Source organism: Protopterus annectens, chromosome 7.part0 (assembly GCF_019279795.1).
Source record: "Protopterus annectens isolate FY-2018-M chromosome 7.part0, PAN1.0, whole genome shotgun sequence".
Classification (NCBI taxonomy): Eukaryota; Metazoa; Chordata; order Ceratodontiformes; family Protopteridae; genus Protopterus; species Protopterus annectens.
The window spans coordinates 1,164,168,094-1,164,188,563 of NC_056739.1; the positions used below are offsets into that span (position 1 = coordinate 1,164,168,094).

General features: G+C 40.3%; 1 protein-coding gene across 3 annotated transcripts in view; it reads right to left on the reverse strand.

Annotated features, from left to right (window-relative positions):
- CCDC33 (coiled-coil domain containing 33) overlaps positions 1 to 20,212 on the reverse strand; it is a 1,222,712-nt gene extending 1,202,500 nt beyond the window's left edge. The window contains exon 1 of one of the 3 annotated variants that reach the window (XM_044077752.1): positions 19,940 to 20,212. In XM_044077752.1, the coding sequence (XP_043933687.1) occupies positions 19,940 to 20,020 (81 nt within the window). In that variant the 5' untranslated portion in view covers positions 20,021 to 20,212. The remainder of the gene's footprint in view (positions 1 to 19,939) is intronic. The other 2 variants (XM_044077755.1, XM_044077753.1) reach the window with 2 other exon arrangements.
- Positions 20,213 to 20,470: the final 258 nt, after the last annotated feature.

The window sequence follows — 20,470 nt, forward strand, 5'->3', positions numbered from 1 at the left end:
AGGTCATTCTGGTTTTGCAGTTATCTTTCATCAGCAGTAGAAATGACCACAACAGCCCCTGTGGGGTGTACCTCATGCACACACATCCAGCACCTGTAAAGTCCACAACAGTACCTCACCAGGAGTATGACAGAGCTGGAACACATGTAATGTGTAGTCTGATTAAACAGAGTGCAGCTCCACACACTGCCATGCTGTCCACCCAGATGCAAGCTGTGCCTGATGTAGAAAGCCATGTCCAAGCTGGAATCAATGCACATGCTGCACCTTGTACAATCTGAATGGCAGGGAGCTATGCACATGAGGGACCTGAACCCCAGCACTGACATATATAGGACAGGCTGTACTGCATTATCCAAAACACAGAAGCCACCGCCACACATGAGTAAACTACCAGTACAGGTTGTCCATAAAGACACTGGTTGAGTCCCCTCAACAGGAATCCTAATGAGTGGATGGGAGATGGGAGGTTTACCCTGGGTATCAATGTTATGTCACAGGTAGACAGAGGCACAGTATACTAAACAAGACATATGACATGTCAAACTACGCTTACAATGTGTTGATGGACAAACACATTCTCCGACTAGCATTAGGTCAAGATACCTCTTGAACACAGCCAGCAAGGTGCTCTGCCTCAAATGGACCAGGATTGTATTCCACAGCATAGGAGTCTCCGAGTGATAACTCCATCCCTCCAACATGTCCAACATACATCCCTGCTAAGGTGTCAGTCACCTGCACTAGTGGTTCAGGTGGATCTTCTGAGTCTGAGGTGGAGCATGTCCATTAATCTCTGTTTGGACATGGCCTCGCATGTCAGGCACATGTCACCTCTAAGCAGACGGTATGTGAGTGAATAGAGTGTGAGTGTCTTCAATCTGGCAGCATATGACAGCTGTTGTGGTTCCTTGATCCTTTAGGTGGGGACAGTCAGGGTGTCTCCAATTGCTGCAGATGTTGGGTGAGATACAGCCAGAATAGGGCATTTGACTCGATCACCGGTCTGATAACTGAAGAGTACAGGGGAACAATGACCCACTAGATCTGGATGTGAATCCCATCCTTATCAGGTGGGCAATGTAGAAGGTCTTCCTAGCCACTTTAGCAATGTGAGTCTCAGAAGAATGGCGACTGTCAACCTGGGTCCCCAGGTCCATGATAACCTCCTCTGTGCTTAGAGGATTGCCACCTATATGGTAGCTTGGGGTCACCTTGCTTTTCCTGAAGGGTATGTCTACACATGTTGTGCACTCTGACTTCAGGCCATGGCCCTGGCACCAGCTATCAGTTACTGTGAGTCCCTTCTGAAGGATATCTGTGTGTGATGCACTGTCCACTATGGTGCCCAGTGTGCAGTCATCTGCTAACATTGTCATCCAAAGTCCTCCCATGTTGGCCTGTACTCCTGGGAAGTACATGACAAACAATGGTGGCCAAGGACTGAGCCCTGTGTGACACCACCTGTGACCAGCCTGGAGTCTAACATAGTGCCAGCAACTCTAACCCTGTGGGTCCCGTCCTTAAGCCAGTTTGCAACCCATCTTGTGACATATGGGTTTACATTTCAGTTGTTAGGGCTTTCCACAATACCTGAGTGGGGTATTGTGTTGAAAGTGTTAGCAAGGCCAAGGTAGGCTGTATGGACTGCCTTTCCCCAACAATGGCCTAAGTGACCAATTTGAAGATGTCAACCCAGTACAAAAGGCATGATCTGCCCCTGACCAAGCCAAAATGGGATGGGTACAATGTCTGCATGTCCCCTATATCTTTGTTTATGAGCTCAATTATGATCCTCTCCATAGATTTGCAGACTACACTTGTTAAGCTTATGGGGCAGCAATTAACAGGGTCTGTAGAGGCACTGCCTTTGTGCAGATGTGCACAACTGGACCCTAACCAGCCTGTTGTGCACACTATGAAAATGTAAATCAGTGATAGGACTGAAGCCCAGGATACTGACCACCACAGTGAAAGTACTGAAACACTACACTAGACAGTGCTACAGTGTTAGGTCAGTATGAACGGATGTTGACAATTGTGTGCAAAGTATCCCATGCAAAACCTGCAGGCACAGTATACTCCCAGTTTTGTTCACACAAAAAGCATTCGAACAGTAACTACACAACATGGCACAGAACACACAACCATAAACTGGAGGTATTTGTTGAAGGTCACACTCATCCACAAATGTGATGGGCTGCAGAGTTCAACATATGTAAAGCCCACACTGGGCATGCTCACACACTTAGATAAATGAGACATCCTTCACACAACATGCCACAGGAAGGCTGAACTGGGCATGCTCACACACTTGGTCCAAATGTTACCCCTAGCAAATGTGAAAACACACCAGAGGATGCTCATCCCCCTTTCTAGACACTGATCATGTAAGCACCCTATAAGTATATTGGAGAAAAGGATTCTCTCAATAATCCGAATAGCGCCGTGCTACCTCGAATCCAGCAGGTGGCAAGTGTGTGTGTGGGTAAGTGTGTGTGTGGTGTAGTGTATAAAAGACATTCAGGGAAAGACATTCCCCAGTAATGTGAATAGCGCTGTGCTAATGCGTCCATCTCTAGTGTCATAACATAGTTAGGTAGGGGTTTGAATCCAGCAGGTGGCAAGTGTGTGTGAAAGAAACATCCCTTTTGGCAACTGGGAAAACACACCACAGGATGATCATTCCACTTTCTAAACTCTGATGATGTCAGCACCCTATAAGTATATCAGGGGAAAGGACATTCCCCAGTAATGCGAATAGCGCTGCGCTAATGCGTCCGTCTCTAGTGTCATAACATAGTTAGGTAGGGGTTTGAATCCAGCAGGTGGCAAGTGTGTGTGAAGGGGGTAAGTGTGTATGAAAGAAACATCCCTTTTGGCAACTGGGAAAACACACCACAGGATGATCATTCCACTTTCTAAACTCTGATGATGTCAGCACCCTATAAGTATATCAGGGGAAAGGAAATCCCCCAGTAATGCGAATAGCGCGCTGTGCTAATGCGTCCGTCTCTAGTGTCTTAACATAGTTATGTAGGGGTGTGACTCCAGCAGGTGACAAGTGTGTGTGAAGGGGGGTAAGTGTGTATAATTGATATATCCCTTTTGGCAACTGGGAAAACACACTACAGGATGCACATACCCATTTCTAAACAATATCACAATTATGTATGGCTTTTGATTACAGACATGCCATGTGTGTTGTGCACACACAGAATGCCCATGTGTGTGGGTTGTCCCTCACAATAATGCATGACATTGATTACACCGGTTATGGCAATGAACACATGATGTATGTGTGTGCCAAATACACATATGTACCTGAGACTTTCAATAGTTACCATGTGTGATGCCTGCCACATGTGAATACATGGTATTTGCACAGGGTAACATTATGACCATGGTCTTCTGTGCAGATGCTGCATGTGGGATGTGTATATACAGTGTGAGATGTAGATGCTATCAGCCTAGTAGTGAGGGATGCACACCTGGTCTGGGGCATAAAGTCTACATGTTGTTAATGTACAGGAGCTGCATGTTCTCACCTGTTGTGGGAGTGGTAAGACAGTATTCCATAGCAATGCAGTGACTGCATGCTAAGAACCATTCAGCTAGGGTGTTGTAGATACACTTATTCATTAGCATTCAGTAATTTGTCGGAATCCCTGGTGAGGGTCTGATGCCAACCAAGGTCAGGGGTCTACCAGCCTGTGTCACTTGCTCAGTGATCCCTTCCATGTTCCCTATCACGTATCCCAGTGAGCGACATCCCACATCAGCTGTGGTGGCATGGACAATGACTGAGTCATATGTGTCCATGCATCTGACTGACTTGTATGTTGTTGTTACAGTTTGGCCATGTGTTTCCATCTCATACATGTGATGTACATCAATGGGTAGGGGATAGGGTTGACTGTGTACATGTGGCAGCTGTGACATTACTACATGACACACATATTCCACAACTGTACCATAGAGGTGACTGACAACTGACCTTTGCACATGCTACCGAGTATTGAGATTACATTGGTGATTGACAGCACATAGGGCCAATGGTGAAAAAGAGACATAGGTCTATAGGTTCGTACAGGGATATCTGCCCAGGGCATGTATCCACCTAGCCAGAATGTGCATGCCTTTCAACATGCATTGTGAATCTGTCTTGCTATGCCCTTTTCCAAGGTTAGTATACTGTGCCTCTTTCTCACAGTGACACATAAGTGATACCCAGGGTAACCCTACAATGTCACATCCAGTCATTAATATCGCTCTTGAAGATAGTCACTGAGTCAGTCCACCTAACCTCTATTGGGATAATAATCAGGAATGAAGGGTGCCTCTGAGTTGTGAATGTGCCCTCCACCATGTCCTATGTATATCACTCCTGAAGTTCAAGTATTTCCAGCGTGTATCCTGGTGGGATCTGGATATTCTGAGATGCAGCATGGCCATTACGTGAGGGTATGACCTGGCCTTCTATGTCAGGCATAGATTGCCTATGAAGAGGCAGTATGTCACTGAGTACAGCTGCTGCTACTTTAACCAGTCAGTATGTGGCATCTGTTTGAGCACTTTGATCCCCTTGTCGAGGTACATATGTGGTAGCCCCAGTTGCTGCAGGTGTCTGGTAAGGTGCATGCCGACAGGTTCATCATAGTCAATTATGGGCATGATGAGGGATGAGTAAAGGGCACAATGTCCTCCCTGGCCTACATGTGGATCCCATGATGATGTGGCCCATATCACATGCTTACCTAACCACTTTGTCCATGTTGTTGTCAAATGGTAGAATGCTATCAACCTGCGTACCCCAAGGTCCATAATTCCTTGGTCTGCACTTACTGGATTAACACATATGTGGTACATTGTGGTCATTTAGTGTTTGACAAAGGGGATGACTATACTCTTTCTTTCATTCACGTTGAGGCCATGGCTGTGGCACAAGTCGTGTGTTTGCAAGAGTCCCTTTTGGAGGATGCGTGTGTTAGCTGTTGAGTTGATTATGGTGTTCAGTCTGCAGTCACCTGTGACTTGCTGAGCCACAGTACTTCCATGTTGGCCTGTACCTATGACAAATACATAATGAACATGACAGCCCCTAGGGCTTTGCCTTGTGGGACACCACTTGTACCAGGTTGGAGGCTGACGTGGCTCCAGCAATTCTACCATGTGTGTTCTGCCCTTGAGCCATATGTTGCATGTGTGTGTGTTGTGGGGGATGCACAGGTAATGGGCAGATACATCTGCACAGGTGACACGTCTGACACATTCTGGGTGTTCATCCATACATACTGGATGTGTGCTGCCATCCAACCCTGTGATGTGGACACACATTACTCAGCCTGGATATACATATCCGAACAACACCACAAGCACAGTACACTACCTTGCTATGTATGCATGTTATTACACAGTTATTCAGTAGTTATGACAGTGATGCTATGCATGCAGACCACTGGGCCAGTGGAAGCCACAACACACACCGCCAGCACCTTTGCATATGCTTACCACAGACATCCCACATACTGCATGTACTGTGCACACAGTTATCTAACCCAGAACAACTGCACACCACTTATTAATCCTGTCCAGTGGACTACAGATACAGGCATATTGTATAACAATAGTAGGAGGCTACTGCAGCACAGGGCATATTCACATGACGGAAGGCATCTGTTGTCTGCAGTGTTAAGTGGCTTCACATTCACCAAATGCACAGATATTGGCAACATTGTTGCAGACAGTTTAGGTGCAGGTACCCCCATTGTCCTACACACGTGTTATTAGTTATCCCAGATGACTGTAACCTCCCTATCCTCTCACATGTCCAGGTGAGAGCCACCCTCATCATTGCAGAACACATATCATCACTGTTACAAAATGGTATCCCTGGATGTGTGCTACATTCACCCCTGGAGGACATAGCACCACATGACAGACTGATATTAATCCCTGGCCATACTACAGGATATGTACCTGAACAGTGCCATACATACACAGTGGTCCCACACCAATGAGGAGGAACCTCTACTGACCCTGGGAACTACTGCATCATATGCACAACTGGCCTTGTGTTCTAAGCTATGGAAGTGTTAGTTATGGCCCACATGTACAACAATATTACATATGTTTATATTTCATGACTATCTACACACAACCTATCTCATGCACATACCTATAGATAGTGAACTATGATACATTTGGAGGTGTCACAGTATACACAGGATTAACCTGCTACTTTGCATTACCTGTGTTTGTGGCAGCTGTTGTTGTGCCAGTGGTGCTGCTTGCTGCTTGCTCCTTGCTGCTTGCTGCTGATTTTGCTGCTGGCAGTCCTAATATTTGTTTTCTTTTTTTGTTGTTTGGTTGTTTTCTCTGTCTCTCTCTCTCTCTCTCTTTATCCGTAGTGTTTGTGCAATGAATGTATTGCGTGAGTGTAGTGTGGGAACTCAAAGCTTTTGTAGGTATCTGCATAGGTCCATGTGATGGCCTCTGCACCAATTGTAAGGCAGCATTTGCTAATTGCAAGCAGCTGGGTGTGTACTGATTGCATGTCTCACTGTGATTTCAGGACACTGCTATAAAAGGGTATGTGAGATAGGCGTTGCCCTTTCAGATTTTAGGGCGTGGACCATGCTGGTATGCTGTTAACAGTGTTCTGTGAGTGTGAAGGTTAGTACATCTCCCATGCTTCATGCTGTGTTGTAGATTCAGGTTGATGCATTTATCTTGCCTGTTCCCTGTAGTGAGTGTGTATGCATACTGACACCTACAACTATATGTCATATGTATTGCTATATAAATATATATATATCTGTGTACATATACATACTTTCATATATGTACATTAGCTGACATTATTGGGTACAAGCTAACAATTAGCAGGGCTGTTTCTGTTAACACTACACTAGTATGGGAACCCAGTAATTGTGACTATAAAAGTCTGCCTGACATGCTTTGGGTAGTAGACATACTATATTGCCTTTATCTTCATTCCTACTATTACATGTTCCACGTATTTAGCACTATATTCCTGTATGAGAGTCATGTCTTAGTGGTAGGTCATACAGACTAGTGTTACAATGGTCTTGTGGTAGGGCCTACTAGTATGCTCATATTCTGCTTTTGAGTTGAGTATAGGGCCTATCAATCACAGTGCTGGAGGCACCTTTAAGCAGTTAAAGGGCTTAGTAGGTCTCACAGGAGCCAGGCTGTGTTGCAGATTCTGGTTGCTGCATATATCTTCACTGTTTCCTGTAGTGAGTGTGTATGGCTACTGAGACCTACAACTATATTTCATATGTATTAATATATATTTATATATATGTATGTGTAGATATACATACCTTCACATATGTTCATTACCTTACATTATTATGTACAAGCTAACAGGTAGCAGGGCTGTTTCTGTTCACACTGAACTAGTATGGGAATCCAGTAATTTGGCCATTAAAACTCTACCTGACATGCTTTGGATAGTACATCTCCTATATTACCTTTATACTGATTCCTACTATTACATGTTATATTTATTTTAGCAGTGTGTTTTTCCAAAGCAGGCATGGCTTAGTGGTAGGTCAAACAGACTAATGTTACCTAGGTCCTGGGTTCAAGACTGACAGTGGGAATTTTTTTACTTTGCAAACTTTCCAACTGAGTACAGGACCTGTCAATCAAATAGCTGAGGCCACCTGTAAGCAGTTAGAAGGGTAAGTAGGTCACACAGGGGTCAGGCTGTGTTGCAGATTCAGGTTGCTGCAATTATGTTAACTTTTTCCTGTAGTGAGTGTGTATGGCTACTGAGACCTACGATTATATTTCATATGTATTAATATATATTTATATATATGTATGTGTAGATATACATACCTTCACATATGTACATTACCTTACATTATTATGTACAAGCTAACAGGTAGCAGTGCTGTTTCTGTTCACACTGAACTAGTATTGGAATCCAGTAATTTGGCCATTACAACTCTACCTGACATGCTTTGGATAGTACATCTCCTATATTGCCTTTATACTGATTCCTACTATTACATGTTATATTTATTTTAGCACTGTGTTCTTGTAAAGCAGGCATGGCTTAGTGGTAGGTCATACAGACTAATGTTACCAAGGTCCTGGGTTCAAGACTGACAGTGGGAATTTATTTTTCTTAGCAAACTTTCAAAGTGAGTACAGGACCTGTCAATCAAAGTGCCATAAAGGCACTTTTAAGCACTTTAAACCAGGTCTGCGCTCGTTTGCTGAGCTCACGCATGACTGGCGGTGAGCTCCGCTAACACAAGCACACCAGCTAATTTCTTTGAAAGAAAAGAAAAGGGGTGACAGGAAAGTGGTGAAAAGGGGTCACAAAGAGGGTAAGACAGTAGGGAAAGAAGCGTGGGATTTGCAGGAAGGGTGTAGGTAAGGCCCATATATGCCCATGTCTTTTGCAGCAACAGCTGTATATTTCTATGTATTTTGGTGAGACATTTGAAACCTTCCACCTCTGAGAGAGGTGTCAGGACAACATTAATATTTGTTGTACAGCCAATTGTAATTAACAGTTTAGATGTCCAGCGGACATGTGTGCGACATGGACAGCTATGTATGGGGCGTAATTTTTTTGTGGGACAGAGTGCCCTTTTTTTCACAGGTGAGAGTGGTATACCAGGTGAAGGAAGTCGGTAAAGCTGGGGAGGTAGGTTGGGTTGGTTAACAGACAAGACAGACAAGACGCATACAGGGACGGTGTATGACACACGTGGGGGGGTTACACAATTGACGGGGACGGAGGTTGGGATATCCGAGATGCACGAGCCCACAGATGACAACAGTGGAACTGATATCCCCACCCATAGGCAGTTGCCACTGTTCCTTCACAGCCCAGGATGGGGCTGTGCTGGGGGCTGTGTAGGCAGGGCAATGGCCGGGGCCGTTAGCTGTGCCACACGAGCCTCGAGCTGGCGTAGGGGCCCAAGAACAGAGTCTTGGATCTCCCTTCGCACCACCGACCGGACACCTTGGAGGGTGAGTGGACGAACCCCTCCGGCCACACTTGCAGAGGGGGGACGGGCCCCATCCCCTGCAGCGCTTCCACCCGAAGGTGGCACAGGGCCACCGGAGGGGGGTCCGGCCTGGCCACTAGTGCCAGGTGCAGTCGCCAGCTGAGGTGGGAGAGGTGGGTCCGCTGGGACCTGCCTTCCCAAGCGTTCTAGGTTTGTGAGTAGTTATGTTAGTTTGGGTTGGTGGCATTTTATTACATTCAGATTAGTTATAACAGCATGCATTGGTATTCCCATCAAACAAACACCCAGATATGAACACCATTGAACAAGGGGCATATCAATATCACATGCATTATTTGAACAGCAAAACACGGTCAAACGACATGCAGGGTTGATTAATGGCAACAGGCCATCAGATTTGCAGGTATGAACAGGGCACATGCACGAACAGACATGCATATATGTTTGAAACGGACAAATGTCCATGATTAATGAAATGTTCACATACCATTATTTAGTGGATGTTGTTATATGGAATTATAGGGTTGGGTGGGGATAGAAAGTGATGACACATTCATATGTTACACATTGATTCACATTTCTAATAGGTACACAATTAAGTTGAGGCTGATGTTTCAAAATAATCTTTATTTTACTGTCATGCTACACCTGTTACACATACATCACTATCCTACTTATTTTGAATTTGATCAGATACATCATCCTGCTACACTTTGATGACAGGACAGGGGACAACTATGGCTGTTTAGTCTGTCAGATAATCATTCATTCTATCTGCAAATTGTTTACTGTTATCACCATATACAGATTTTGAGCTAGACATTCCAGATTCAGACACACTGAAATCAGTTTGGGATGTTAATTTGTACTTCCCACATGCATTTAGTTCTGTAGAAACACACTGAGGCTTATATATTCAGGGGTTATTACTACTTTATTTATTCATACATGAGCCTTTCTGTCACTCTCACACATTCTGCAACTTCACAGTTCAGGTTGGTACTTCTAGGCTTTGTTCACATATTAGACCTGTGGTGATTCAAACACTTTCCAACAGCCTCACTTCTGTCATGATTCAGCATTTCAACAGGGGATATATCTCACATGTGACTACCTCAGATTCTGAAGCTGTACTCTTGAGAATACTGCGGGTTACAGTATATTTAATTAATGATGGGACATCTGTATTACAGCACTGTTTAATTCTATCAATTATATTTCCAGTTACACTTGCATACTGATGAACTTGTTGCAGCCATACCTGCAGACTTTCAATTCCTGCTTGCACATTATATTACTTTTAATCAATACACTGCACTGTTCTGATACATGGTACATAATAATATTTATTTACAAGTACTGGGTGGGGTTACTAACCTGCATGGTGGCGCAGCCGCACCAGCCTCCTGGCGTGCATCTCACGATTCATAGAGTGGACACCTGCAGCTGTAATACAAAGGGAATAATATTGGACTACACATCTCCATGGTATCAGCTAGTTGAAATTCTTACATACATGAGTAAAATGTGACTTACTCAGTGGTGGGGCGTTGGGCATTTGCCGGGCCTCCTGGATCCAACGGTTCAATTGGTCCTGCTTGCATCTCTTCAGGTCCGCATGGTGGTGACGGACCTGCTCACCAGTGCGTGGAATGCCAGTAGCACTGGTCAGATCACGAGCCAACTGGTCCCACGCCTCTGCCCTATATGCTCCCCATGAGACCTGGCCCTGCATGAGTTGGGCCTCGTGATTATGGACAAGGAGCCAGACCATGTATCTGGACTCCTCAACGCCCCAACGCTGTGCTCGAAAGCAACGTCCCTCACCTACTCCACTCATGCTGACTGCAAGTCTGTTCTACAATCAGTTATGCTGTGTATTCTCGCCTATGGGGCTTATATATGCCGCTTTTCCCGCACATTTCTCTGATTGGCCGTTTTGGAATTGTATCTACTTCACTGAAAATGCTTTCTCATGCTCCATTCTGGGTTTTATCCCATATATATGCTATTTCTGCATTTCTAGGTATTGCTGTCATGGCTTGGTGGTTTAGTTCCTTGACTCTAGTGCATGGTATCCTGGGTTCAAATCTGGCAACTGATTTTTCATTTTCCTGACAGGAATGAGTTGAGGACCTGTCAATCAAACATGCCAAAAGCACTTTTAAGCACTTTAAACCTGGTCTGCGCTCGTTTTGCGCACTGGCAGTTAGCTTGTGGGAGCGGCGCGCAAACGGTGTGCGCTGGGATAAATCCTAATTGGCTACTGACACACATGTTAAGCTAATTGCACACAGTTTCAGTCTGTCTAACTGCAGCTTGGCAACGGGCACGCAGTTTGCAGCTTTTGAAACACTACTCAGCTACGGGCACTCTGTCTCACAGCAGCTTAGCTATCAGTACATTTCTGACTATTTTTATTATTATGTTACTTCAAAATATATGCTCTATTTCATTCCATTTTACAAAAGGGAATACATTTACATTTGTACAATACTGTCAGGGGGCTTTTTAGTGCTTATTTACAAAAAAAAAAAAAAAGGTTGTTGTAGGGGCTCGAACCCTGCCTGCCTACTCTTAGGCTGGCAACTCTACCGCTAAGCTATTATTTCTTGGCTTACTTTGCATATTTAGTTCTTATATCCTTTTCCACTGACTGCTAACTGTGATTGCGCTAGTAGCACACCCGCGCACACGAGCGCACACAGTAGCAAACATTTACGGGGTTTAACAAAAAAAAAAGGATTTAATTTAATTTTATGACATCTCTTCACTTTATACACTAATGGCCAGTCGGGGCATGTGTTGTATAGTGTGTTTATTCACATTTTCATGGCCTTTCTCATGGCTGTTTACTTTCAGCCATTCTAGTCTTCGGGCGTGTCCGCTTGCAGGGCTTAGCCTACAGACACGCCCCCTACTCTCTTACACGGACCGTGTAAGAGTTACTAGTGTGATTCAGCATGCCTCATGCACCTCATGCATATGCATGACATGCTGACATCACACAGTTTAACTGCAGCCTCCGTGTAAGAGTTATAACTCTTACACGGAGGCTTCCTGAATCTGGCCCAATATGTTATAATTATGGGAAACATCAAATAAGTTTGCTGCAATAGCAAATGATTAACAGATAACTTTAGGAAAATGTTATTGCTAGTTTAATCTATAAGCATACATTCAAACAGTTTATTTCAGTAATTATCATAATAGGAGCTTTTAGCAGGATTGGAAATAATTAGTTTATGGATTAATGCATATTTGATAGCAGTTTGTTTGAAACCATCTCAAATAATTTTGTATCTATCAAGCCAATTTTGGGTAATGAATAGTTTAACTATGTGAAAAAAATTATAATTAAGATATGAATATATTTTTGTGTTAATCTATTCAGATGGATATATAAAAGAGCAAATTCCCAGGATAGTGTAGATTTTTCATAACCCATTTTTGCTAGTTTAACTTTTAGGGAGCACCATAGTTTATATGATGGTTTACAACTCTATAAAATGTGAAACAAATCAGCTTTGTAAACTTTATGAAGGGAACAATCTGCTGACAGGTTGGGATATTTTTTTTTTAAATTAACTGGGGTTAGATAAGCTTTGCCATTTGTCATTAACTGTGTGTAGAGGAGTGTTTTTATATGTGAATATCTAGAATTTAGATTAATAGACTGAATTTGATGTTTATGTGAAATTGCCAGGTTTATATTGGTCTAATTAGGAAAGATAATGGATTCTTGAAATTTTAAAGCTGTAAATAGTCTATATGTACAACATTTTTTAAGCTGAAAGATTTCCATAGTTGATTGCATAAAGCTATATTGTCCTCATTTATATTGGGTTCCTTCAGAAATATTGAAATTAGTTCTCTTATTTATCCCAATATGACTATATAGCATTTTGGATAATTGAATTTTGTGTTGTGTCTTTCGGCTTTTCCTGGTTAGGGGTCGCCACAGCGGAACTCCGGTCTGCTAATGATTGGCAGTAGATTTTTACGTGCCGAGTTGCCGGCCCTGACGCATAACCTTCAATGAAGGTACGCCCATTCACACATGTCTCCATTCTGCATTGTTGAGTTACCAACTCATTTAATATTGAGAGGATATTTAAATGAGTTGGTAACTCAACAATGCAGATTCTGAAGAAGTCTCATGTAATGAAATGAAAGTGTGCTAAATCCACTTGTTCTTTATTTTATTTTTATAGTTTTCCAACTATTTGTGGATCATTTTTTTTGGAATAAAGTGCAACATCATCTACTGAGTTTTTTCGTGGGTTTGAAACACCAGAGGAGGACAGCCTTTATAGTTACCAGACAGCGTTATTTATGTCAAATTATTGACTATTTCTGCTTTGCAAAAGGCTGGATAGATTAATGCTAAGGGGACTTTTTTAAATGTTCTGAAAAGAACCTGGTTCAATATGGAAAGTATAATCAAAGTTTAAAAAGACTTCCAATATCAAAAAGAAGTAAATTCTTGACCAAAATTTGTAATACAAAGAATAATATGTATATTTTTGAGTTAAGTCATTATTTCTTTTAAAATTAAAAGGATCAAAGAGATTAAAATCTGATTTTAGATCGGCAATGGCCTTAGGTGCATAATCATCATTTGTTTTATTCTTATTTGTTCTATCTACATTTGGTTCTGCCACTGCATTCCAATCCCCACCAACAAGATAGTAATGGTTGGGAAATAGGCTTAATATTTGGTATAGCAACATGATAAAGGTGTGTTGTCCATTACAGGGGGTGTAAATGATTAATAATAAAAGAGGTATATCCAATAAATTGCTTTTAATAATTGAGTAACACAATCTTTCATCAGAGTCAGTATTATAATGAATTATTGAATCTTTAAAATATATTTTTTAATTATAATGGCAAGACCTGAACTATTAGTTTTATAACCTGACTATATAACAGTATTTATTCATCTTTTCTTAATAATTTGGGACCATTGATTTGATGCCATGTGCTTCTCCTGTATAAATATAGTGGAAGCACTTGATTTAAAAAATAAGCGTAGAAACAACTTTCTCTTTTTAACTGTTTTCAGATCTTCAACATTCCAAGAGTCTATTACCCCCATGTAGAGTATTTATAATTTCTAGGGTGAAATGTAATTAAGATAAACTTGACATATTGCATGAAGACATTCTTACAAGAAGAATTTAACAGTTTAGGCAGGTGGCATTTAACTCTTCCTGAGACAAAACCCTGCCTAACCACAACCATCAAACATCAGGAAGATAACTTGTCTAGGTCTAGAATGGAGTATTGAGTACAAAATAGTTTAGAATAAAGCTTTGTTATATACCCCTTACTATTAAGTCTAGTAACAATAAAGAAATTAATAAAATATTTCTCCATTTGGGAGTAAGTAATAAACTGTCCTCAAACACCAACTTTTCCATCACACAGCTACCCTATTATAATTCCAACATACTGCATGAGATAGTTAGATATAATATAAAGTGCCATTATTAAATAGCCTAATAATATTGATACACAGATTAATAAATTTGATATCTTTGCAACAGTGGTTGGACTTCAAGATCAGTCAGAAAGGTATAGAAATTCACATATAATTCTAATTTTTATGAGCATAATACAGATTTTACCAAACGTATAATGTGTCTTTTGATAAGAGTTTGATAAATTATTTGCATCTGGATTATTCTTGATCAATCAATAGTTTAGCCTCGAGCCATAGGACCAGCCTATATAATAACATAATGACTCTAGGTTCAACAATGAATAAACAATGGATAAAACTATCCTCTCATAGAAAAAAAATACATTAAGTGAATAGTCCAATGGCACACAACCTTGAACCAGGTTATATACCAGAATGCACCTGGATAGGACTAAATTTCCATGAGTACAATAGAGTTTTTGACAAATGTATAAAAAGTCCATTGATAATAGTTGTAGACTCATAATAAGTCCACCACTGAGTGGGCAACAAGGAAGGAATGACTCATGATCAAATTACCAGTCCAAGGACTAATCAATATGTGAATAAAATGACATTAAATTCCACCCTCAGAGAATGGAAAAGATTGCCCTGTTCAATCACAAGAAAAAGAGTCCATGTACATTCCAAAGCTTCTCCTGTTGAGACTAGAGTGGATGCTAGGATGTACATGTGTAAACGACCAATAAAGACCTAGTTACTTGTTTCTCCTCCAGGGAATGGGAAGTACTAAATAGAACAGGTTTGCATTAATCTGTTAACTGGATGAATATATGATTATACTCTGTTAGTTAAGTGCTCTAGTCGTAGAGTATTTAAAGGCTTCAATAAAGGCCTGTTAATCCTTTTGAAACTGAACATTATGACTGGTATCTTTACTTTGGAAAATCATAGTCACTGGTCATCTCATTCAAAGCTCTATTTTCCACATTTTAGATATGATCAAAATGATACTAGTTACGAACAGATTTGTTTGATTTGTTTAGCTTTTCAAGCATATAAGAAGTTCATTGATAACAGACATAATATCATACTGATCATCTGGATGACCAGCAAGGAACAAACCACAAATAATTCCCCAGTCTTAGGATTCATCTATACAAGAACAGGGAGGCTCCAGACTATACACCAAAGTAAAAAAGGATCAACTATCTTCTAAGCGAAAAAATATGTTCCTTACACAGGCAAACAACTCACAAATACAAACAGATGACAGGATGAGCATCTGCAAACTCATATTTCTATCAGCAAGCTATAATTTTTAACTAAATGTATAATATAACCCTTAACCATCACAGCTTCAAAATAAATTCTCATCTGCATGTACAACTAAGAACAACACATGAACAAATATCCTGTTCATGAACTGATCTATACCAGAACAGGTGCCAGAATGCACATGAATAAAAGCCATCAGAATCCTGGTTAAGAGTTAGTTCCAAACAGTTAGAGAGGCATCAGACAAAACAGGATGGCATTCACCTGTTGTAATGTGGAGTGTATGTCTAAACCCCTCTGGTTTATTTGTTCAAGTCAGGGAGTAGTTGAAAATGTTTTTAAAGATATGTTTAGCTTCTTTAAATGAGCTAATAGTGTATTTATTACCATTATGTTGGATGATCAGAATTGATAGCTACTTCATTTGAAATGTTATTTTATTGGAAATTAGGTATGGGCAGAATGGCGCCAGTTTTTGATGGTCTTGTTTGATTTGAAGTGGTAGATCCAGAGCAAATGTAATTTTATTGTTATTCAAATTTAATATATATATTTTTTCATTTTTGCTTCAGCTGGAATCTTATGTGCATCCTGATAGTTTAGCAGTTTCACTTAAATTTTTCGTGGTCTATCTGCTATGGAAGTTGTTCGAGTAGCATGATGAGCTCTTTTGATAATGATATGGTTTGCTATTGTTTAGTTATCTAGAAGGGCTCCCGAGATTTCTTGCATGGTTTCCATTAGATTAATTTGTTCATATTTCTCTGACAGACCCCAAACAAGGATATTACTTCATCTACTCCTTACTTCTAGGTCCAACATCTTGGTTTAGATATCTTGGATAATATGGGTATTGGACTGACAGTCTTTTTGGAGATTTTCAATTTTAAATTTGTTTTCCATTACTTTTGCTTCTATTATTTCTAATCTGCTGGCTATTTGATTTATGGTAAGACCGCGTGCTTTTATCTGCTTGGTAAGTTGTTAGATGGCCAATTGTAGTGGTTGAAATGTTTCTTTCAAATCCTCAACAGCAAAAAGTTTGTCTGGTTTGGATTTAAAAAATTATCTCTTATCTTCATGCTGTTTAGAAGTTCTAGTTCATTTGGAAGTGGTTTCCTTCTCGAGTGTAGAAATTGCTTACAATTTGGCTTTGGAAGTCTGCAACTCCATTTGCTCCGTCTCTGCTTACTTCAGAATATTTTTATTTTTTTGACTGTTCAAGACAAACTGCTTTAAGCATTGAAGTTTTGACATCTGATATTTTGACCTCATTGGATTTTCTTCATCACTGCAGTCCTCAAAACCAAGCATGGATCCTCAGAATCCAGTCTGCTGCTTAAGGGAAGGTTGAATGAGTATAAAACAGACTCAATCGGTCTTTAGATTATCATTAAAGGGAGGATTCACAATTTTAAAATAAATAAAAGACACATAGTCAGGATTTCATGGTCTAACAAATGCCAATGTGAACATTGAGGTATCAGTATAACTTAGAAGTACAGAGTTGTGCAAACAAGGTGCTTACAGGTAAGCCACCATATTGAATCCTCTTTCTTCTCTATTTCAATATGGCCTCAGTCACTACATGTATCACAGCATTAACCATTCTTGTGGATACTACCCCGTTTTTCCTCTTGAAATTTGCTCTGAATGGTTAGCCCCATTAAAACTCTTGAAACAATCCAGGGCATAGAATGAAGTATCAGGAACTATTTGGCTATATAGCTGGCTGCCTGCCTGTATTCACATACTGTCTGCTTGTTCTGTGTCATAGGGCTTAGTCTACCTTCAGCTGACACACTGCATGCATATTTTTATTTGCCATCTTGCACTGTTATGAACTGAAGGCTCCTGACTGTAATCACCAGCATCAAGATGCAATGCCAAATATTCCATGGCTATTTAATATTCAAAGGAGGTCTACATACACTGTTTGGGGCCACAAATTCACCTCAACACATGGCCTCTGCATCACTGTTCCTAAACCATTATAATCCAGATCAGTGTATACAATATACGACCCATGTACCAAATGCCTTGAATAAGCTACCTAATAACCTATGGCAAGTGTTTGCCCTTTGCATTGCTTGAAATTAGGTTTTCCTGATGAAATTCCAGAATGGGAAGAAGTAGCCCAAAACATTCTTTTGTCATTCTGTAACCCCCGAGCTTTCTTAAAATCATATACATGTGCCAGAACAGGTGGCTGCAATGCATCTGGGCTGATGAGTCAAGTATTGGATATAATGTCTCATTCTCATGGATGTCATTTTAGCCAGGGCTTTATTTCAGGTCATGTTCCATGATGATTGCTCATATCCAAGTTACCAGCAAGCCACATTCCCTTAGTAAGGTCTGCCAAGATCAAGGTAACCATAACGAACCATCATTATTACTATCTATGAACTTATGTAATGGAGCACCCTAATACAGCCTAAAGGCAAGTCATTAATATAGTACCAAAAAGCTATTACTCAGACCAAGTGCCTTTGGGTCAAAACTCACTTTGTTGTTACCACATGTATATAATAGTAGACTTACTGTTTAAAGTTTGGTTCTTTGAGCAACAATCCTACAAGCACAAGAACATGATCATCACTTACAGGTTTCTTTAAATGAAAATAACCCTTTCAGATTAACTCATTACAGGTTAGTGACACCTGTGGGTGCTTGTGCAGTTAACAACCTAGTGACGCCTCTAGGCATCAAATATTGCCTGTTCATATTTCCAGCAATAATTCCAAAGCCATGCTGCTTGCAAAGTATTAAAATATTTCATGTTAAAGCTTGTACAATGGCAAACACAACTGTCTTGATATTTGAACTCTGTCTAATGCAGGTAAAGACATATTAATTGCTGTTCCTATAATATCTATATTGTCCTAAATTTCATGTTTTTCTAAATACCTCACAAGCCATGAAGAACAGCTAGAACTGCATAGCCTCATATAAAAGCTCTCAGTTGGATGAACCAAATGCTACTGATAGTATGTGTGTAACTTGAGTGGTTGCTGAAATATTGTAAGCTGTTTGCAAAATATTACAGACTTAATAGGGGCTATGTTTACTATGACCTATAAAATCCAGTTTAAGACCTAGAACCTAAAAAATATTGCCACTATAAAAAAATAGTTTCTGCTGAAGTGTGAAGCATTTATACTTATTTAGTAAACCCTATGGTTCCAGACAGATGAACATTAGTTTGAAATGTGACAACATAATTTGATTCTATCAAAAAGCTTAGGCACCACCCATTGGAAGTTACAGTGCAAACTTCCTGAGCTCCACTGGAGGGAGCCTGCAAAAGTAGTATTCATTGGTTCTATGAGTCACAGCTATTTAAAACTGTGATTCCAACAGAAATATAGGAAAGAAAGTTTTGTTGTATTTGTTCCCAGGTACTTATTCATTTATTTACTTTACTTTTTTTTGTTCCAGAAACAGAATGTTTGAAGATATATGGTCTTAGGAGTGACCATTTACAAGTCTAATGAATTCACTTCAGACAACACAAATGTGACTTCCCTCCCTAAAATGGATTTCTGACTGTACTTAGTATCAAGGATCTTCATAAACATGCAGAAGATAAGGTTCAGCCACTGGCAAGATGGCAAAGAGATAGCAAGCTGAGACAGTGTAATAATAAAATCAGTAAACAGGGAGCCATGACACCTTAAATTGATGCGTCTTATTAGGAAACCATGACTGTCTGTAACTATGAGATAGGTGAACACATACAATTTGTTAATTAAACCAAAATATATCCTCATCTTAACAGAGAATCTGGCTCTGTGACAAAGTAGACTAAAAAAAGACAGAGAACAGGTCATGCATCCTGTTTTACATCACTAGCATCTGCATTTGGTGAGGAAGTGCATGTAATAGCATACTCTGGAAGTAACAGGACTCGTATCTGAGAATTTGAATACCATTTCAGAAGGCTTCAGTCATTTGGTAGGTTGTCCAGCAAAAGGGAATTGCCTCTGGGTCATTACAACAGAGAGGAGAATGAGTTATTAACTACTGCAAAATGAATGCATAGTTCTTGCTGAAATTATGCACAGAATTCAGTACAAAAAGTCTCAGTCTATAGACATATTTTAAGAAATCTAAAAATGCAGAACACACATTAATAATAATTTTTTATTTTGCTTTCAGTTTCTTTTAAGCTGTTTTTTCATGTCTAAAATATTTGACAGTTTACTCTTACCTCAAAACCAGTGAATGAGAACCCAGCCTGTCGAGGGATAAAGGAAGCTCTGCGAATGATAGTGATAAAAAGCCGTAACATTGAAGGGGCAGTCTTGTGAAGCTATAATAAAACAAGTTGAAAAGACATTAGGGAAATACATTAATCACATATCTATAAGTAAACAATATTGATTCTCCCACTGAAACTGTTAGAGATGCACAAGGCTGCCATAAATGATGGAAACAAACCTTTAATAATAATCATTGCCTGGTTCTCTGGAGTCTCGTCAGCAAATGTCATGCCATAAATCACCATGTGAATGAATATTAAATATTTAGGGGTACCCATGGCCATTCATTGATTATTCACTGTTTGCTTTAATGTTCAACAATACAATTGAGAGCAATGCTTCCTGGAGAAAAGCAGATGAAGTCTCTAAGTACTGTGTTACAAAAAAGGCAGGTAGATAAGTTGGTGCTGTCTGAAGTTTACCATTCAAAAATGAAAAATGGAAAAAGGCAAGACTTGAAATGCTTTTCATACTCACAA